General features: G+C 38.0%; 1 protein-coding gene across 2 annotated transcripts in view; it reads left to right on the forward strand.

The window, feature by feature from the left end:
* LOC128641701 (contactin-3) overlaps positions 1-19,303 on the forward strand; it is a 102,609-nt gene extending 83,306 nt beyond the window's left edge. For both annotated transcript variants that reach the window (XM_053694232.1, XM_053694233.1), the window contains one exon: positions 18,738-19,303. In XM_053694232.1, coding sequence (XP_053550207.1) covers positions 18,738-18,829 — 92 coding nt within the window. In that variant the 3' untranslated portion in view covers positions 18,830-19,303. The remainder of the gene's footprint in view (positions 1-18,737) is intronic.
* Positions 19,304-23,239: the final 3,936 nt, after the last annotated feature.

A 23,239-nucleotide genomic window follows, 5' to 3' on the forward strand; every position in this document is an offset into this window, starting at 1 on the left:
GATCAGCAGGAGTGTGACCGCCGAAACCAAAACCTCTTTAGTAGCAAGACAGTAGCGCTAAGCCCCCAGGTGTCCTGGCTAGTGTAGAGACGTGATAAAACTCAATATAGAACAGTTCAGTTCCGACGTACGTTTCGCAGGTATGCTTTGTCAAAGCATACCTGCGAAACGTACGTCGGAACTGAACTGTTCTATATTGAGTTTTATCACGTCTCTACACTAGCCAGGACACCTGGGGGCTTAGCGCTACTGTCTTGCTACTAAAGAGGTTTTGGTTTTGGCGGTCACACTCCTGCTGATCCATTTACCTCTTTGCAAGTTTGGCGATTTGAAGCATTTATTACAGCATATCTGCTTTTGTACCCTTACATTGTGGTGTTATCAAGGCTTATGTGACGCTTTTATATATTTTAAAATAAATTTGTATCCAAGTTTTGCCTAGTGTACTGTTTTCCCATCAGTATAAAGTGGGAGTGCGCATATCCTTGAGCTTAGTGGAAAGCTCCAACAAATGTGAGTAGTCATTTGTTACAAAACAACTACTTCCTCAAAGTGCCATTACAGATTCACACTATGTTGCAATTTTCTGTTTCCTTTTTTATGGGATCTCACTGAGGAATGCTAACAAGCTGAAAAACTCATCCAGAGGACACAGACATATCCTTTATTCAGAACTTTATTTGGTTTTCCTTTTATGATTTTTGTTATCACATTTATTTCACATTTTTTTTCTTTGTGATATTTGGTATATTTATTGTATAGTTAATGTAATTGTTAGTTTAATGTAGTTTTAGTATAATAGTTAGGGTAGATTAATAAATAGTTTAATATAGTTTAATGTAATTTAATGTAATTTTGGTATAATAGTTAGGGTAGATTAATGAATAGTTTAATATAGTTTATTTTAATTCTAAAGGTAAGTTTAAATTTACTATAAGATAGGGAGTTAATATTTAATGTAAAGTTAGTGGGTTGTTAGGTTTAGGGGTTAATAGCTTCATTTAGTTTATGGCAATGTGGGGGGCTGGCGGTTTAGTGGTTAATAGGTTTAGTAAGTGGTAGTGATGTGGGAGGCCAGGGGTTTGGGGGTTAATACATTTTTTTAGTTGCAGAGGGCTCCGGGAGTGGCAGGATAGGGGTTAACACCTTATCAAAGTTGGGGTGGGCTCCAGGAGCAGCAGGATAGGGGTTAATAACTTTATTAGAGTTGCGGCGGGGTCCGGGAGCAGCGGGATAGGGGTTAATAACTTTTTTTAGTGGCGGCAATGTCGGGCGGAAGATTAGGGGTGTTTATACTCGGGGGTTATGTTAGGGTGTTAGGTGTAAACATAACTTTTATTCTACCATAGAAATCAATGGGATATAAATGGCAATAGTTGTCAGATAGTGCCGAATGTGTATTCGGTACATCTGTAATGACGTTAGCATCGATCTGTGTCGGATTGAGACCGGCGGATCGTATGTTACGTCACAAATTTCAACTTTTTCCAGTCTGTAGGCTTTGATAAATGGGGCGAATCAGGCTCGCCACAATTACGCTGTGGAATTCCAGAGAATTTGCGGTTGACGGCTTGATAAATAGGCCTCATTGCATCTAACTCAATGTTATTTTAGTTTTTAGTTCTTAGTTAATACCTTGCAAGGTTTAGTGTTTTTAATGTTTATATGAATTTACTCACCTGCATATTAAAGTGTTTACATTTTTAAACAGAGTTCTAGGTCTCTTTTAATCCTTTATATAGTATAAATAGTAGGTGTAGCTTATATTGAGTCTTAGAAGTGTTTCCCTCATATTGTTGTTTTCACACTTAGACGTTTCCCCATGATATGATCTTTATTTCTATATTTATTCTTCATTTTCAACTATGTTCTGTACCTTAAAAATACCGTCCGTGTCTGTAAAATGCTGGCTGGGTGATAACCCTAAGGAAATGTTCCAGTTTTCAGGTACTATCTTGGCTTAACCCACAACATGCTCAATTCTTCCCACCCTGCATGTGACACACCCACCCACCTAGCCCTGCTCCTCTCTTAGTGGCTCTGGCTACATTGAACCTACAAGTCCCCCTTGCACGCCTCTCACTGAAAACCTTCAGGAAATAGTATTTTAATAGCAAGAAAAGCTAAGGGCTATATTACAAGTGGAGCGCTAATTTATCGTGCACACAGTGAGTTTGCGGTAGCAATTAGCGCTTACAAATTTAACCAGAGATCAGATCTCTGGTTAATTTTATAAATATGCCCCAAATGCCTCCTAAATACAGTGTAGTGTATCATTTTTATAAAAATAAAATAACTGCACTAGGAAGTATTTTGGGAGTAAAGTTGCTGGGAGTGGGGGCGCCTTTACATTGCGGTCTATGGAAATATACATATATATTTATATTTGCTGCCATCGCTTTGCTACTTACCCCCTTTGCTGCGCTTAGGTTCTGATGCTGTCTCTGACTGCATCAGAACGAGGCTCCCATTGGAACCTATGGAAGCGTGCTCGTGCTCGCATTGTGCTTAACTTGCAATACCAGTGCACATTAGGATGCGCTGGCATTACTCAGTGTAGCACTAATATTGCTGGCGCGCAAGTGATATTTAGAGCTCCACTTGTAATCTAGCTCTAAATGTGTTAACATCTCTGGACGCAGCAAAGTACAGTTATCTGGCATTCAAAGGGTTAAAAGGACGTTCAAACCATTTTTTATTATAAAAAAGGAGGGGGGGGTTGGCCTCTAAAAGATGGTACATATATTTATTAAACACATGTTCCTATGCTGAAAAACTGTTTTTATTCTCCAGAGACTGCGTCATTCTCCAGTTGTGGTTCTTGTCTTGGCCGCTGAGCAATCAAGTTTCAAAGGGGGATGGTGTAAACTTTTTAATCTGAAACCACAATTATTGCCAGTTCAACATTATCACTACACTACTGCTTCAGACATTTTTCATTGGTCTCATTGTTAGTGCAAATGTGCCAGCAACATTTCCTTCTGTGATCTTGATGCAACTCATACAGTGGGGAAAAAAAGTATTTAGTCATCCACCAATTGTGCAAGTTCTCCCACTTAAGAAGATGAGAGAGGCCTGTAATTTTCATCATAGGAATACCTCAACTATGAGAGACAAAATGTGGAAACAAATCCAGACAATAACATTGTCTGATTTGGAAAGAATTTATTTGCAAATTATGGTGGAAAATAAGTATTTGGTCACCTACAAACAAGCAAGATTTTTGGCTCTCACAGACCTGTATCTTCTTCTTTAAGAGGCTCCTCTGTCCTCCACTCATTACCTGTATTAATGGCACCTGTTTGAACTTGTTATCAGTATAAAAGACACCTGTCCACAACCTCAAACAGTCACACTCCAAACTCCACTATGGTGAAGACCAAAGAGCTGTCGAAGGACACCAGAACCAAAATTTTAGACCTGCACCAGGCTGGGAAGACTGAATCTGCAATAGGCAAGCAGCTTGGTGTGAAGAAATCAACTGTGGGAGCAATAATTAGAAAATGGAAGACATACAAGACCACTGATAATCTCCCTCGATCTGGGGCTCCACGCAAGATCTCACCCCGTGAGGTCAAAATGATCACAAGAACGGTGAGCAAACATCCCAGAACCACACGGGGGAACCTAGTGAATGACCTGCAGAGAGCTGGGACCAATGTAACAAAGGCTACCATCATTAAAACACTACGCCGCCAGGGACTCAGATCCTGCAGTGCCAGATGTGTCCCCCTGCTTAAGCCAGTACATGTCCGGGCCCATCTGAAGTATGCTAGAGAGCATTTGGATGATCCAGAAGCGGATTGGGAGAATGTCATATGGTCAGATGAAACCAAAGTAGAACTGTTTGTTAGAAACACAACTTGTCGTGTTTGGAGGAGAGAGAACACCATACCTACTGTGAAGCATGGGGGTGGCAACATCATGCTTTGGGGCAGTTTCTCTGCAACGGAAACAGGATGACTGATCCCTGTACATGAAAGAATGAATGGGGCCATGTATCGTGAGATTTTGAGTGCAAACCTCCTTCCATCAGCAAGGGCATTGAAGATGAAATGTGGCTGGGTCTTTCAGCATGACAATGATCCCAAACACACCGCCTGGGCAACGAAGGAGTGGCTTCGTAAGAAGCATTTCAAGGTCGTGGAGTGGCCTAGCCAGTCTCCAGATCTCAACCCCATAGAAAACCTTTGGAGGGAGTTGAAAGTCTGTGTTGCCCAGCAACAGCCCCAAAACATCACTGCTCTAGAGGAGATTTGCATGCAGGAATGGGCCAAAATACCAGCAACAGTGTGTGACAACCTTGTGAAGACTTACAGAAAACGTTTGACCTCTGTCATTGCCAACAAAGGATATATAACAAAACTGAAGAACTCTGAGAAATGCACGGAGTTCCAAAATATTGAATGGTAATCTCGCCTCCTGAGATTTCAAAACCCCTTGTGCTGACAGAGATCCCCAGACAGCCTCCCAACCTAAAAGACTTGTGTCTGTAGTGATCATGGTCCAGGTTGAATGAACCGAAGAGACCCGTAGAATTATATGATGGTGATCTAACCACCAAGTCAAAGATAGTTGAACATTGGGATTCAAAAATATAAAAAGTGATATCCTAGAATCCCTGCACCATTAATTCAGCATATAAAAACTGGAAAGGTTTCCTATGAAAATGAGCAAAGGGAATCGCATCCAATGCTGCAGCCATGACACCTAAAACTTCCATGCATATAGCAACTGAAGGAAATAATAGAGACTGAAGGTTCCGACAAATGGAACCCAATAAAATTGTCACTTGTCTGTTAGAGACAAAGACATTGACACAATCTATCTGGAAACCTAAAAAAGGTGACCCTTGTCTGAGGAATCAAAGAGCTTTTGATAAAAAGATCCTCTAACCATGTCTTTGAAGAAACAACAAAAGTTGAATTGTATGAGATTCCGCGGAACGAAAAGACTGAGCCAGTACCATGAGACCGTCCAAATAAGGAAACACTGAGAACCTTTAAAAGATTCTTAGAGCTGTCGCTAGACCAGAAGGAAAAGCAACAAAATGGTAATGGTTGTCAAAAAAAGGGAATCTCAGAAAATGAAAATAATCTGAATGAAAACAGAAAATTAAGATATGCATCTATTGTATCTATTGTAAGCAAATAATGCCCTCACTGACCAAAAGGCAGAATAGACCATATAAACACCATTCTAAAAGATGGTACACTTATGACAATTCAAAAAGATTTTCTATCTTTGGGACAATGAATAGTTTTGATAAAACCCCCAAACCCTGTTCCTAAAATGGAACTGGTATAAATACCCCAGAAAACTCCAGGTCTGAGCAGCACCTTGAGCCCCAACGGGTGACCAGCCACGCTTCACAAGAACCCAATACATACAGGTCTGAAACACACTTCAGGAAAGTGTGAGCCTTACTGGAATAGCTGGAATATGTTAGAGAAAAAAAGACTTCTCACAGGCGGTTTTACTCTGAATCCTATTCTGTACCCAAATCTAAGAAGTTTGGACCGAATTGAACCAAACAATCTTAAAAAGTCTTAACCTGCCCCTTACCAGCTAAGCTGTAATAAGAACCGCACATACATGCAAATTTGGGGAGCTGACTTTGATATTTTAAATAGCTTAAATTGAATGAAGAAAACTTCCAATTATAAACATGTTACTTGGGGAAGAAATAGGATTCCGTTCCTTAGTAAGAACAAAAACTAATATAAGCTTAAGATTTAGTCTTAGAGCTCAATCTTGAAGCCCAGAGTAACAGTAGAAGAATTGAATCCAATTGTGAACCAAATAATTGATTACCTTGGAAAAAAAGAAATATGGAATTTAGAAATCAAATTAGCATTCACAAAGTTCTTCTAGCTAAAATAGCTAAAGACATAGATTAAACCTCATTTGCGAAAATATAAAAAAAATGACGACACAAATGAAATTATTAGCATGTTGATCAACTTAACAATGCTAAACAAATCATAATCCGATACTTGTTGCACTAAAGTATCCAACCAGAAAGTTGCAGCAGTTGCAACATCAGCCAAATAAATTACAGATCTAAAAAAAGTACCTGAAAATAAATAATTTTCCTTAAATAAGATACAAGTTTCCCATCTGAAGGAAAAAAATAAATACTATTTGCTATAGGAATAGTAGTATGTTAAGCAAGAGTAGAAATAGCCCCATTAACTTGGGGAATCTTTCCTCAAAACTTAAAACTAACTGCCGGCAAAGGAAACAATTTAAAAACCTTAAAGAAGGAATAAAAGAAATTCCCGGCCTATTCCATTCCCTAGTATCAGGAACTGGAAAAAACCTCTGAAGAAAGCACAGAAGGTTAATAAGCAGAATTTAAATGTTAGCTAGTCTTAATCAAAAGAACTAGTTACTTTAATATCCAAAATAATCAACACCTTTTCAACAAAGAACGAATGTACTCTATTTAAAAATAAAAAAGTAGATTTGTTAGTGTCAATATCTGATGAAGAATATTCTGAATGAGAAAAAACATCATCAGAGAAGGATAATTCATTATGTTGTTGGTCATTTGAAACTTCATCAACTAAATGAGAAGTTTAAAAAAGACCTAAAAATTTTATTAGAAGGCGGGATGGCAGACAAAGCCTTTAGAATAGAATCAGAAAAATATTCTTATAAATTCCTAAATATATCTTGTACATTAGATGTAAAAAGAATAGCAATAGATAATGCATAAATACTAATGGACTCTGCATGTAAAAGTTTATCATGATAACTTATTACAAACCATAGCTAAAGATAAAAATTCATAACATTAAAATAAATGAACTTAGCTTTGGTAGGACTGATATCAGTCATCAGGAATCCCTCAGTATTTTCTGATACAGGAACAGTTTTTTAAATATCTTGCAATATGTAATAGAAAAACAACATATAAAGCAAAATTATCAAATTCCTTAAATGACAGTTTCAGGAATGGGAAAAAAATGCAAATGAAACAAGCTTCTAGAAAACCAGAAGCAACTGAAAAGTGAGGCTGAAATAATGTGAAAAAAACTGGCGCCAAGAATGACGCCCACACATTTTGGCGCCAAGAATGACGCCCATATTTCTTGGCACCAAGAAAACGTCCGCAATACACATACGTAAAAAATGACGCAATTACGAAAAAACTTCCGGCGCCAACTATGACGCCGGAAATGACAACATTTTTGCGCCAAAAAGTCTTGCGCCAAAAATGACGCAATAAATAGAAGCATTTTCTGCACCCGTCAGCCTAACAGCCCGCAATTTTGAAAAAAAGTCAATTGAAAATTGAAGGTAAGAAATATGAAATTATATGTATTTTCCCAAAATGAAACTGACAGTCTGAATGAAGGAATACTGAATATCCTGAATCATGGCAAATATAAGTTTAAACACATATATTTAGAACTTTACATATAAAGTGCCCAACCATAGCTTTGAGTGTCATGAATAGAAATAAGACTTACTTACCCTAAGACACTTATCTACATATAGTAGATAGCCAAACCAGTACTGAAACGAGAATCAGTAGAGGTAATGGTATATAAGAGTATATCGTCGATCTGAAAAGGGAGGTAGGAGAAGAAATCTCTACGACCGATAACAGAGAACCTATGAAATAGATCCCCTAGAGGAAGACCATTGAATTCAAATAGGCAATACTCTCTTCACATCCCTCTGACATTCACTGCACTCTGAGAGGAAAACCGGGCTTCAGTCTGCTGCGAAGCGCATATCAACGTAGAATCTAGCACAAACTTACTTCACCACCTCCATGGGAGGCAAAGTTTCTAAAACTGAATTGTGGGTGTGGTGAGGGGTGTATTTATAGGCATTTTTAGGTTTGGGAAACTTTGCCCCTCCTGGTAGGAATGTATATCCCATACGTCACTAGCTCATGGACTCTTGCTAATTACATGAAAGAAAAAAGTATTTAGTCAGCCACCGATTGTGCAAGTTCTCCCACTTAAGAAGATGAGAGAGGCCTGTAATTTTCATCATAGGTATACCTCAACTACGAGAGACAAATGTGGAAACAAATCCAGACAATCACATTGTCTGATTTGGAAAGAATTTATTTGCAAATTATGGTGGAAAATAAGTATTTGGTCAATATCAAAAGTTCATCTCAATACTTTGTTATATATCCTTTGTTGGCAATGACAGAGGTCAAACGTTTTCTGTAAGTCTTCACAAGGTTGTCACACACTGTTGCTGGTATGTTGGCCCATTCCTGCATGCAGATCTCCTCTAGAGCAGTGATGTTTTGGGGCTGTTGCTGGGCAACACGGACTTTCAACTGCCTCCAAAGGTTTTCTATGGGGTTGAGATCTGGAGACTGGCTAGGCCACTCCAGGACCTTGAAATGCTTCTTGCGAAGCCACTCCTTCGTTGCCCGGGCGGTGTGTTTGGGATCATTCTCATGCTGAAAGACCCAGCCACATTTCATCTTCAATGCCCTTGCTGATGGAAGGAGGTTTGCACTCAAAATCTCACGATACATGGCCCCATTCATTCTTTCATGTACAGGGATCAGTTGTCCTGTTCCCTTTGCAGAGAAACAGCCCCAAAGCATGATGTTGCCACCCCCATGCTTCACAGTAGGTATTGTGTTCTCTCTCCTCCAAACACGACAAGTTGTGTTTCTAACAAACAGTTCTACTTTGGTTTCATCTGACCATATGACATTCTCCCAATCTGCTTCTGGATCATCCAAATGCTCTCTAGCATACTTCAGATGGGCCCGGACATGTACTGGCTTAAGCAGGGGGACACGTCTGGCACTGCAAGATCTGAGTCCCTGGCAGCGTAGTGTGTTACTGATGGTAGCCTTTGTTACGTTGGTCCAGCTCTCTGCAGGTCATTCACTAGGTCCCCCCGTGTGGTTCTGGGATGTTTTCTCACCGTTCTTGTGATCATTTTGACCCCATGGGGTGAGATCTTGTGTGGAGCCCCAGATCGAGGGAGATTACCAGTGGTCTTGTATGTCTTCCATTTTCTAATTATTGCTCCCACAGTTGATTTCTTCACACCAAGCTGCTTGCCTATTGCAGATTCAGTCGTCCCAGCCTGGTGCAGGTCTACAATTTTGTTTCTGGTGTCCTTCGACAGCTCTTTGGTCTTCACCATAGTGGAGTTTGGAGTGTGACTGTTTGAGGTTGTGGAAAGGTGTCTTTTATACTGATAACAAGTTCAAACAGGTGCCATTAATACAGGTATTGAGTGGAGGACAGAGGAGCCTCTTAAAGAAGAAGATACAGGTATGTGAGAGCCAGAAATCTTGCTTGTTTGTAGGTGACCAAATACTTATTTTCCACCATAATTTGCAAATAAATTCTTTCCAAATCAGACAATGTGATTGTCTGGATTTGTTTCCACATTTTGTCTCTCATAGTTGAAGTATACCTATGATGAAAATTACAGGCCTCTCTCATCTTCTTAAGTGGGAGAACTTGCACAATTGGTGGCTGACTAAATACTTTTTTCCCCCACTTTAACAGTGACTGACTGCATATACAGGGAGATAACCTGGCTGAATTACAATACGCACTTACTAAGCTAAGTTGCTGCTAATTGTATTCATTTTCTGCTTGGTGAGCTATTAGAATTACTGGTTATCTTAATATTTTAATTTGATAAATTATTGCAATTGATATTTGATACGCTGACACTGCAATTTTACACTTTGTGAAGGATTGGTGGATCTGGTATTATAGGCCACAGCAAAGTTTAGGAGATATCAGATATATATATATATATATATACAACCAGACAGGATCCCTCTGGTATATAGAAAGGATAAGCCAGGTTTTGATGATTTAAAAGGTGTGAGTTTGCCTATTATATATGTGACATATCACAAGATTATTGCTGGGGGAGTTGAGTATACGTAAAAACAAAAGTTAGGCCTGATTAAGTCATAAAGCTTGACCGATTTAAATATTGTCTAACAAATTCTGTTGTGGGGGAGCGATAGGGTCCAATAGATTGTGTTTTTCACAGATATTCACATATTTTTGTTTTTCTTGTTTTGTTTGTGTTTTTTTGTTTTTTTTCACTTATCACCTGATAATTAAGTTTGTTCCCAGTTAGGGGAACCTGAAGTACCTTTCAAGAAACTGAGAAGGTTAATCACAATAGATGTTTATGTGTCCAACAGGACGTTAGTCACGATAAGGGGGGGGGGGAAGGCCCACTGTAAGTTTGAGTTGTTATTCTGTTAATAAAAAAAAAAAAAGAATAAGGTATAGAGGGAGAAAGAGAAAAGGAAATTCTAAGTCACTTATTAAATCCCTTAAGAGGGTTGCACATACAGAAAATCACACACAAAGTAACAAAACTCACATTTTTCCTTTTTTTTTCACTTGTTTTTTTTCTCCTCATGGAGAAATATACTTTAACCGCAAATAACAGATCTCCAGGGATGGCCCCCAAAACAGAGGGGGTGAGGGGAAATAGCGCTAATGCAGAACTCTCATTAGATAAAATTTCTGAAGCAGAGCAGGGTGATATACTAACACATCTCAAATTAAAGATTCTTTTTATAGTTATTTTCAAAAACTATATTCTGCAGAAAACATTGATAATCTAAGTAAACAGAATTTCTGGGAGAGTATACGAGTACTTAGATTAGACAGGGAAAAGTTAAAAGATTTGAATGCACCTATTACTAATGAAGAAATCTTAAGAGCTATCAAATTAGCTGCTGTTAATAAAGCTCCAGGCCCAGACTAAGTCCCCATTGAATTTCATAAGATCTTAAAAGATCAGATAGTCGGCACTCTATAGGGTTTATTTAACAAATATTTTATACAAAATAACATGACTTTGCCATATTTTACTACCTCTACGATTAATCTTATTCTAAAAAAAGACAAAGATCCGGAGTCAGTTGATTCATATAGTCCTATATCTTTTTTAAATAATGACTATAAACTCTTAACAGCAATAATATCAAACAGGCTCAAAAAAATTATAGGGACCTTAATACACTCAGACCAATCAGGTTTCATGGACAGTCGTAATCCTACAAAAAAAACATGCGCAGAGTCCTAATGGCAGTTGAACAGACTTGGGTTAAATTGTTAAGCGAAAGGGTAGAGAGAGAGAGAGAGAGAGAGAGGAATCAGCTCTAATCACGATAGACACCGAAAAGGCATTTGATTCGATCACTTGGGACCATCTTTTTACATCATTAACAAATTTTGGATTGATAGGTCACTTTAGCACATTTATTAAATTGATTTACAATAATCCTTCTTCAATGGTTTTGGTAAATGGCCTTCGTACACAAAAAATTATATTAGAGAAAGGCACTAGACAAGGATGCCCCCTTTCCCCTTTACTGTTCAATTTATCCATAGAGCCATTGGCAATTTGCCTTAGAAAAGAATTAGAAGGATTTTTAGTGGGAAATTTCGGTCTGGTATGACCTGCTAATGCAAAAAGTACGTCTAGAAAATTTAGAGAGACTACAAAATAAATTGCAGGAAGAGTTCACTGAAATTTCAGCGGAGGATATTAGAGATAGCTTATCGGTTGTTCATAACTGCACCAACGTGCAAGCTTGGAGAGAGGCCCATATGAAAGTTATAAATGAAGCATATTTGACCCCAGAAAATCTAAATGGCCACCACGGAAGATTGCTGTTTGCTCTAGATGCTCTTTTCTAAAGGCTGATTTAACACATTGTTTTTGGTCTTGTCCAAAAGTGAATAAATTCTGGCATAAAGTAAATTTCTGGCTGAACAAGTTTTTGATAAGGAAGGAGCCATTGAAAATATCAGACTTTTTTTTCTATATAACAGACCAGAAGCTGACTTAAATCAGGATTTGATAAATACTTGTATCCTTAAGGGCAGGAATATATGTTCACATCAGTACTAGCATAAAGGAATTTATTAATAGAGTACAATATCAAATTATTTTAGAACAGCATGGTCCAAATACAACAAAATAATCGGCAGTCAAAAAAATTCTTTGCTAAATGGGGTATGGTTATACCTCTGTATCCCGAAAGAACACAAAGACAAATAGTCAGGTCATTTCATAAATCTTATTTTTTCTGTATATCAGTCCTACATGGACGGTTCCCTGACTACTGGTTATAATAACAAGATTTGACGCCTAGGGATTATGCTATCATTTTATATATTTTTTTCTCTCTTCCTCTTCCCCTCTTTTCCCCTGCCTGCTCCGTCCCCTCTTGAATGGGTAACAGGCAGTAAAGTACAGTATAAAATAAAATGTTTAAGACACAGTGGTACAAAAGTCACCCTCTATCGTTAGACAATAAGGGGTATATAATGATTGAATCGTGTATGACATGTTGTTTTTGTTTGTTTTCTTGCCAAGAGTCTGAATATATTTAAAAAAAGAATGAGAAAAAGAATGGAAAAAGAAGGGGGGAAGGAAAAAAGAAAGAAAAAAATGTAATATTATGATACTGTTCTTTACAGAATGTTAATTTTGCTATGGTGTTGTTGTTGTGTGCATCTGATGATATAGTCTGCTGTAAGACTATAAATGGTAAAAAATAAATAAAGGATTTAAAAAAATAAATAAAAGAAATAGGAAAGTCCATAAATCAGATTGGATCTTCATCCCAAAAGGTTTAGAAAAACGAATCTCCATGATAATGCTTTAATATTTCCCATAGGCAGTTAGTTACCTAAAGGCAGATAAACAAACAATATGGTGTAATAGCTTCTAATTAAGTTCTGCTAGTAGAGAATTACTTTCACCAATATGTATAACTGATTTGCTCTTTTCTTTCTGCGAACCGTCTTCCTTTTGTTTAAGCATTGTAGGTGCGAGGATGCGAAAGGGGTTTGAGTGTGATGGATGTGTGTTGATTTTATTTGAGGAGGTTATTAGAAAAGTTTTTTAAGTATTGCTCCCAGGTGTTCTGTAGCTCAATGAAGGGGTCCCTATTTCCTGTTTTATAGGAGCTGTATTTATTCTTCAAGCTCTATTAAGTTTGTTACTTTATTTTGCTACATCTCATGGTTGGGAACTCCTTCTGACTTCCAGTTTTTAGCTATAAGGACTTTTGCACTAATGGACATGTTAAGTAACCATACCAGGGGGTTTAGGGGGAGGAGTATCGGTAAAACGTCTTCTATTTCTTTAATTATATCCCTCCAAATCTGGTTAATCTGGCAACACCACCACCACATATGGCCCATGCTACTGCCCACATCACCGCATCTTCAGCAGCAGTTATTAGTTTTGGAGAAAAAAATATGTAGTCTTTTAGGGGTCAGGTACCAACAATGCAAGATTTTGTCATTTATTTTTAGTATAGAAGAAGAGGATGATTTTGTGTTGCAGAAAATATTTGCGGCTGTTTGCGGCGTTATTACTGTTTCTAGTTCCTTCTCCCAGGTTTCAACGGACTGTGGTAAATTGCGATAAAGGGGTATATTTATTATAGTGCCAGCGGACATGATACAATGTAGCTTATCATCTCTGCTGCACATCGATAAATGCTGACAGCATACACTGTCGGCATTTATCATTGCACCAGCAGTTCTTGTGAACTGTTGGTGCAATGCCGCCCCCTGCAGATTTGCGGCCAATCGGCCACTAGCAGGGGGTGTCAATCAACCCGATCGTATTCGATCTGGTTGATTTCTGTCCGCAGCCTCAGAGCAGGCGGACAAGTTATGGAGCAGTGGTCTTTACGGTCTTTAAAGAGCTTGATATATCGGGCCCAGAGTATGTTTAATAGGTGGGTTAGATACGTATAATTTCTCTAGGTTAGTTAACGGGCGAGTCATGTTGCAAGATTGTCTGTGTGTAGAGTGGTGTACTCTCCTGTAGGTAAACCATGTTGCGCCAAGAAGAAACCTCTTACTTTTAGCTGTTCTTGTGTGCACATTAACGTGTTATGTGGTGAATAGCTGTGTCCAGCATTGGTGGGGCTGTGTTTGTATTCATCCCTGTATCTTGTAAAGAGAATTTGTTGTTCTGAAGTAGTGATGTTAGGGGGCCTGGCCTAGAGGTTAGGTATGGGTTATTTTTATTTACTGTTTCCCACACTTGTAGGGTTTCTTTAGTAATAGGGGTATTAATCAGCCTAGTTATGTTTGTTGGGTTTGGGTGCCACATAAAGTTGATCTATTTCTGGGCTCAAGTTTTTCTCTAAGGTTATCCAGTGTTTGTGATTCCTGTGAATCCTCCAATCTAGAATACGCTGTAGAAATATGGAGTGTCTATAGGTTTCTATGTCTGGAACTCACAGTCCTCCCTGTATAGTGAAGCGTAACATTGTAGATTTGTTGATTCTTGGGGGTCAATTTATTAAACATGCATAAGTTTGCAAAGTAACATATATTATCACAACCAACATGCATAAGTTCGCAACATGTAACAGATAAGGCTTCAAATGAAAAATGTATCCCCATTGGATGCCTAAACATGATTGACATGCAATCCTACCAATCAGAATCAAGATAATTCCTCATGATCATCCAATCCCACACACAAGATGGGACTTATGAACCAGTAAATAGATTTACCAAACAGCCGGCGTGTAACCCCTCTGAGGAAGCGTGAGTGAAACATGTGTCAGGGGTCTGGCTTTAGAGAGTTCATACTCTCATTTTTTAACCGCTTACTCTCTATGATAACTGTTGATTGCCAATAGCTTGTAAATGTGTGTTATATTCTGAGATCAATCGTTGTGCTATGTTAGTGAAACAAGTCAGTTAAACGTTAATCTGGCCCCCCGCTATAGAAGGGGCTTAAGCAGACATAATCTTTTACACTGAATAGCTGTGCTAAAGTTAACTGTGCAAGCAAGGACTTTATAATTACAGATAGAGTATTAGCTAGATAGCTTTAATCTCGCAATCTGACATCCCACATATTAACAGGTCCTCTTGTTATAGCTGCAAAAATTTTTGTTTGTATCTAACTGCTTGATATTATACAAACCAAGTACAATGTTTCATATCTAGACACATGATTCTCAGAGGTGATATTCACACACCTATACTAAATATTAATATCTAGAGATTTTAAGCAGGCAGAATCTATTACACTGAACAGCTGTGCTAAAGTTGACTGTGCAAGCAAGGACCTTGTAATTACAGATAGAGTATTAGCTAGATAGCTTTAATCTCATAATCTGACATCCTACATATTAACAGGTCCTCTTGTTACAGCATTATTTCTGAATTTATTAATAGCCAGCTACAAAAGATAATGTTTGTATGTAGTTATGTGATGTATGTAGAATGTTTTTCTGTGATGTATGTAGCATGTAGCTCTGTGATGTATCTAGCATGTAGCTCTGTGATGTATTTACCATGTTCCTCTGTGATGTATGTAGCATGTTCCTCTGTGATGTATGTAGCATGTTCCTCTGTGATGTATATAGCATGTTCCTCTGTGATGTATTTAGCATGTTCCTCTGTGATGTATGTAGCATGTTCCTCTGTGATGTATGTAGCATGTTCCTCTGTGATGTATGTAGCATGTCACTCTGTGATGTATGCAGCATGTCACTCTGTGATGTATGTATCATGTTCCTCTGTGATGTATGTAGCATGTAGCTCTGTGATGTATGTAGCATGTTCCTCTGTGATGTATGTAGCATGTCACTCTGTGATGTATGTATCATGTTCCTCTGTGATGTATGTAGCATGTCACTCTGTGATGTATCTAGCATGTCACTCTGTGATGTATGTATCATGTTCCTCTGTAATGTATGTAGCATGTAGCTCTGTGATGTATGTAGCATGTAGCTCTGTGATGTATGTAGCATGTTCCTCTGTGATGTATGTAGCATGTCACTCTGTGATGTATGTAGCATGTCACTCTGTGATGTATGTAGCATGTAGCTCTGTAAAGTATGTAGCATGTCACTCTGTGATGTATGTAGCATGTAGCTCTGCCATGTATGTAGCATGTCACTCTGTGATGTATGTAGCATGTAGCTCTGCGATGTATGTAGCATGTAGCTCTGTGATGTATGTAGCATGTTCCTCTGTGATGTATGTAGCATGTCACTCTGTGATGTATGTAGCCTGTAGCTCTGTGATGTATGTAGCATGTAGCTCTATGATGTATGAAGCATGTTCCTCTGTGATGTATGTAGCATGTCACTCTGTGATGTATGTAGCATGTAGCTCTGTGATGTATGTAGCATGTAGCTCTATGATGTATGTAGCATGTTCCTCTGTGATGTATGTAGCATGTCACTCTGTGATGTATGTAGCATGTAGCTCTGTGATGTATGTAGCATGTTCCTCTGTGATGTATGTAGCATGTCACTCTGTGATGTATCTAGCATGTCACTCTGTGATGTGTGTAGCATGTTCCTCTGTGATGTATGTAGCATGTCACTCTGTGATGTATCTAGCATGTTCCTCTGTGATGTATGTAGCATGTTCCTCTGTGATGTATGTAGCATGTCACTCTGTGATGTATGTATCATGTTCCTCTGTGATGTATGTAGCATGTAGCTCTGTGATGTATGTAGCATGTAGCTCTGTGATTGTATGTAGCATGTCACTCTGTGATGTATGTATCATGTTCCTCTGTGATGTATGTAGCATGTCACTCTGTGATGTATGTAGCATGTAGCTCTGTGATGTATGTAGCATGTAGCTCTGTGATATATGTAGCATGTAGCTTTGTGATGTATGTAGCATGTCACTCTGTGATGTATGTAGCATGTAGCTCTGTGATGTATGTAGCATGTTCCTCTGTGATGTATGTAGCATGTTCCTCTGTGATGTATGTAGCATGTTCCTCTGTGATGTATGTAGCATGTCACTCTGTGATGTATGTAGCATGTAGCTCTGTGATGTATGTAGCATGTTCCTCTGTGATGTATGTAGCATGTTCCTCTGTGATGTATGTAGCATGTCACTCTGTGATGTATGTAGCATGTTCCTCTGTGATGTATGTAGCATGTTCCTCTGTGATGTATGTAGCATGTTCCTCTGTGATGTATTTAGCATGTTCCGCTGTGATGTATGTAGCATGTAGCTCTGTGATGTATGTAGCATGTTCCTCTGTGATGTATGTAGCATGTAGCTCTGTGATGTATGTAGCATGTTCCTCTGTGATGTATGTAGCATGTTCCTCTGTGATGTATGTAGCATGTAGCTCTGTGATGTATGTAGCATGTTCCACTGTGATGTATGTAGCATGTTCCTCTTTGATGTATATAGCATGTAGCTCTGTGATGTATGTAGCATGTTCCGCTGTTATGTATGTAGCACGTAACTCTGTGATGTATGTGGCATGTTCATCTGTGATGTATGTAGCATGTTCCTCTGTGATGTATGTAGCATGTTTCGCTGTGACATATGTAGCATGTAGCTCTGTGATGTATTTAGCATGTTCCTCTGTGATGTATGAAGCACGTAGCTCTGTGGTGTATATAGCATGTTCCTCTGTGATGTATGTAGCATGTTCCGCTGTGATGTATGTAGCATGTCACTCTGTGATGTATGTAGCATGTCACTCTGTGATGTATGCAGATTGTTCCTCTGATGTATGTAGCATGTAGCTCTGTGATGTATTTAGGATGTAGCTCTGTGATGTATGTAGCATGTTCCTCTGTGATGTATGTAGCATGTCACTCTGTGATGTATGTAGCATGTAGCTCTGTGATGTATGTAGCATGTTCCTCTGTGATGTATGTAGCATGTAGCTCTGTGATGTATGTAGCATGTTCCTCTGTGATGTATGTAGCATGTCACTCTGTGATGTATGTAGATTGTTCCTCTGTGATGTATGTAGCATATAGCTCTGTGATGTATTTAGCATGTTCCTCTGTGATGTATGAAGCATGTCACTCTGTGATGTATGTAGCATGTTCCTCTGTGATGTATGTAGCATGTCACTCTGTGATGTATGTAGCATGTCACTCTGTGATGTATGTAGATTGTTCCTCTGTGATGTATGTAGCATGTAGCTCTGTGATTTATGTAGCATGTAGCTCTGTGATGTATTTAGCATGTTCCTCTGTGATGTATGTAGCATGTAGCTCTGTGATGTATTTAGCATGTTCCTCTGTGATGTATGTAGCATGTAGCTCTGTGATGTATGTAGCATGTTCCTCTGTGATGTATTTAGCATGTTCCTCTGTGATGTATTTAGCATGTTCCTCTGTGATGTATGTAGCATGTAGCTCTGTGATGTATTTAGCATGTTCCTCTGTGATGTATGAAGCATGTCACTCTGTGATGTATGAAGCACGTAGCTCTGTGATGTATGTAGCATGTTCCTCATCCTCTGTGATGTATGTAGCACATAGCTCTGTGATGTATATACAGTAGCATGTATCTCTGTGATGTATGTAGCATGTTCCTCTGTGATGTATGTAGCATGTTCCTCATCCTCTGTGATGTATGTAGCATGTTCCTCTGTGATGTATGTAGCATGTTCCTCATCTTCTGTGATGTATGTAGCACATAGCTCTGTGATGTATATACAGTAGCATGTAGCTCTGTGATGTATGTAGCATGTTCCTCTGTGATGTATGTAGCACATAGCTCTGTGATGTATATAGCATGTAGCTCTGCGTAACTGTTATAAATATAACCTGCTCTCTGTGTAGTATGTAGCATGTTGCTCTGGTCTGATGCAGTAGATGTGCTGTTTTTATTGTAAATATAAAGATATTTACCAGTTTGAATAATTAATCTGTTTTATAATTCTCTGCACATATGCATCTGAAGAGCTGTCTTCTACTGTCCTTACAGCATACAAAGAGTTGAAGATTGGAATGGTCCTTTCTGTGCTGAGTATTTCTGGCTCTCTGGTGTTTCTGTTCTATTTCTGCTTTGCTGGGTGAAAACTATTAACACTTCAAGAGAGAAGATGGGGAGACCAGATCATCTTTCCTTGATCAGATCAGATGGAGGAATCCTTGGAAGATTTATGTTTGGTATTTAAAAATGGATGTGGACTTTACCCTAGAACGCTCTTTTTATAAACAATATTTCCAATACATTTTAATAGCAGACATTTTAAAAACAAAATATATTAATAGATTTAACATGATAACATTTTACATAACAATTACAAGGCTCGAGTGAATTGGTAGGAAAACTGTATCGCAGACTAATATCAGCACCTGATCTCAGTTGATATATTTAAGGATCCATCAGTGGTGATTTAGGATCTACAACCATTTTGCAGAAAACAATCAACAGTTTTCAGAAATTAAATTCTCCCATTCTAAGATGTATCGCTTTCTTAAGTATATAAATAATATAGCTAAAAAATAAAGTATAGAATGTACATCTATAAACACAGCACTGATTTATCTCTGGTCTTATCTCTGCTTTGTTACAGATCTATGTGCCGCCTCACAAGCTTTTTTGCCTGATGAGATTTACAGTTTAAAGGGACACTGTACCCAACTTTTTTCTTTCGTGATTCAGATAGAGCATTTTAAGCAACTTTCTAATTTACTCCTATTATCAAATTTTCTTCATTCTCTTGGTATCTTTATTTGAAATGCAAGAATGTAAGTTTAGATGCCGTCCCATTTTTTGTGAACAACCTGGGTTGTCCTTGCTGATTGGTGGATAAATTCATCCACTAATAAAAAAAAGTGCTGTCCAGAGTACTGAACCCAAAAAAGCTCAGATGCCTTCTTTTTCAAATAAAGATAGCAATAGAACAAAGAAAAATTGATAATTGGAGTAAATTAGAAAGTTGCTTAAAATTGCATGCTCTTTCTGAATTACAAAAGAAAAATTTTGGGTTCAGTGTCCCTTTAAGTAATCACCTTAAGTAATATAATCTATGTTCTAGCCAGATAGTTGATGGAACTGAACTCAACTTTATGCGGCAACAGGGCTTTTTCTAAATTCTGTTGTGATCAAAAGAGTTCTTCTAAAGATATTGCTAATAAAAGTGCATCAGCATCCTGTTTATATCCAGCCATATTCATGCAACAAAGTTCTTGGCTTGCCCATGTTATGAGTACTGACTTTCTGTGATCTGTATGAGCTTCAAAATTAACTTCCAACCCTCAAAAGATCTAATTAAATCTAGCTACTGTTCTGATCAACATCAATGTAATACGTTCTTTATTTTTTTAAAACATATGTCTGCCTGGAAGGTTTGAGAATGTATTCTTGGTGTTTATTTTTTTAAAATAAAAATAGCTTTATCAGTACATTGTATGGATCAAAAAGTCTTGATATGCTTTTGCCTCATGTTTTTTCCATATATGTTAAAAGGACACTCAAGTCAAAATGAACTTTTATGGTTAATAGAGCATGCAGTTTTAATGCATTTTTAGAACACTTCCCAATTTACTACCATTATCAAATTTTGCACAGTTGTTTTATATTCACACTTTCTGGGGAACAAGATTCTACTGAGCATGTGCACAAGCTCACATGGTATACGTATACTAGTCTGTGATTGGCTGATATCTATCACATGATACAGGGGGCCAGAAAATGGGAGGAAAAATAAATGTCAGAATAAAATCTACTGCTTATTTGAAATTTAGAGTAAGTGTTATTGCATTGTCTTTTCGGCCGCTAGCAGGGGGTGTCAATCAACCCGATCGTATTTGATCGGGTTGATTTCTGTCCGCAGCCTCAGAGCAGGCGGACAAGTTATGGAGCAGTGGTCTTTACGGTGTTTAAAGAACTTGATATATCGGGCCCAGAGTATGTTTAATAGGTGGGTTGGATACGTATAATTTCTCTAGGTTAGTTAACGGGCGAGTCATGTTGCAAGATTGTCTGTGTGTAGTTACATAGTAGTGTACTCTCCTGTAGGTAAACCATGTTGCACCAAGAAGAAACCTCTTTCTTTTAGCTGTTCTTGTGTGCACATTAACGTGTTATGTGGTGAATAGCTGTGTCCAGCATTGGTGGGGCTGTGTTTGTATTCATCCCTGAATCTTGTAAAGAGAATTTGTTGTTCTGAAGTAGTGATGTTAGGGGGCCTGGCCTAGAGGTTAGGTATGGGTTATTTTTATTTACTGTTTCCCACACTTGTAGGGTTTCTTTAGTAATAGGGGTATTAATCAGCCTAGTTATGTTTGTTGGGTTTGGGTGCCACATAAAGTTGATTTATTTCTGGGCTCAAGTTTTTCTCTAAGGTTATCCAGTGTTTGTGATTCCTGTGAATCCTCCAATCTAGAATACGCTGTAGAAATATGGAGTGTCTATAGGTTTCTATGTCTGGAACTCGCAGTCCTCCCTGTATAGTGAAGCGTAACATTGTAGATTTGTTGATTCTTGTGGGTTAATTTATTAAACATGCAAAGTAACATATATTATCATAACCAACATGCATAAGTTAGCAACATGTAACAGATAAGGCTTCAAATGAAAAATCTATCCCCATTGGATGCCTAAACATGATTGACATGCAATCCTACCAATCAGAATCAAGATAATTCCTCATGATCATCCAATCCCACACACAAGATGGGACTTATGAACCAGTAAATAGATTTACCAAACAGCCGGCGTGTAACCCCTCTGAGGAAGCGTGAGCGAAACACGTGTCAGGGGTCTGGCTTCAGAGAGTTCATACTCTCATTTTTTAACCGCTTACTCTCTATGATAACTGTTGATTACCAATAGCTTGTAAATGTGTGTTATATTCTGAGATCAATCGTTGTGCTATGTTAGTGAAACAAGTCAGTTAAACGTTAATCTAGCCCCCGCTATAGAAGGGGCTTAAGCAGACAGAATCTATTACACTGAATAGCTGTGCTAAAGTTAACTGTGCAAGCAAGGACTTTATAATTACAGATAGATTATTAGCTAGATAGCTTTAATCTCGCAATCTGACATCCAACATATTAACAGGTCCTCTTGTTACAGAATTATTTCTGAATTTATAAATAGCCGGCTGCAAAAAATATACTGCTAGATTACGAGTTTTGCGTTAGCCTTACAAAGCAGTGTTGAGAGGTCCCAACATTGCTTTTTAACGCCCGCTGGTATTACGAGTCTTGCAGGTACAGGTGTACCGCTCACTTTTTTGGCGCAACTCTAAGATACCGCAAATCCACTTATGTCAATTGCGTATCCTATATTTTCAATGGGATTTTCCTAATGCCGGTATTACGAGTCTTCCTCAAAGTGAGTGGTACACCCTCTCCTGTCAAGACTCCTATCGCATTTAAAAGTCAGTAGTTAAGAGTTTTACGCTACAAAGCTGTAGCATAAAACTCTTAACTAAAGTGCTAAAAAGTACACTAACACCCATAAACTACCTATTAACCCCTAAACCAAGGCCCCCCCACATCGCAAACACTAAAATACAATTTTTAACAGCTAATCTGCCGAACCGGACATCGCCGCCACTATAATAAATATATTAACCCCTAAACCGCCGCACTCCCACCTCGCAAACACTAGTTAAATATTATTAACCCTTAATCTGCTGTCCCTAACCTCGCCGACACCTACCTACATTTATTAACCCCTAATCTGCCGCCCCCAACTTTGCCGCCACTATATTAAATGTATTAACCCCTAAACCTAAATCTAACCCTAACCCTAACACCCCATAACTTAAATATAATTACAATAAATATAAATAAAATTACTATCATTAACTAAATTATTCCTATTTAAAACTAAATACTTACCTAGAAAATAAACCCTAAACTAGCTACAATATAACTAATAGTTACATTGTAGCTAGCTTAGGGTTTATTTTTATTTTACAAGCAACTTTGTATTTATTTTATCTAGGTACAATAGTTATTAAATCGTTATTAACTATTTAATAACTAGCTAGCTAAAATAACTACAAATTTACCTGTAAAATAAAACCTTACCTAAGTTACACTAACACCTAACACTACACTATAATTAAATTAATTATCTAAATTAAATTAATTACAATTAAATTAAATAAACTAAAGTACAAAAACCCCCACTAAATTACAGAAAATAATAAAATAATTACAAGTTTTTTAAACTAATTACACCTACTCTAATCCCCCTAATAAAATAAAAAAGCCCCCCAAAATAAAAAAAAGCCCTACCCTACTCTAAATTACAAATAGCCCTTAAAAGGGCTTTTTGCGGGGCATTGCCCCAAAGTAATCAGCTCTTTTACCTGTAAAAAAAAAGTACAATACCCCCCCAACATTAAAACCCACCACCCACACACCCAACCCTACTATAAAACCCACCCAATCCCCCCTTAATAAAACCTAACACTAACCCTTTGAAGATCACCCTACCTTGAGAAGTCTTCACCCAACCGG

Source organism: Bombina bombina, chromosome 11, assembly GCF_027579735.1.
Source record: "Bombina bombina isolate aBomBom1 chromosome 11, aBomBom1.pri, whole genome shotgun sequence".
Taxonomy (NCBI): domain Eukaryota; kingdom Metazoa; phylum Chordata; class Amphibia; order Anura; family Bombinatoridae; genus Bombina; species Bombina bombina.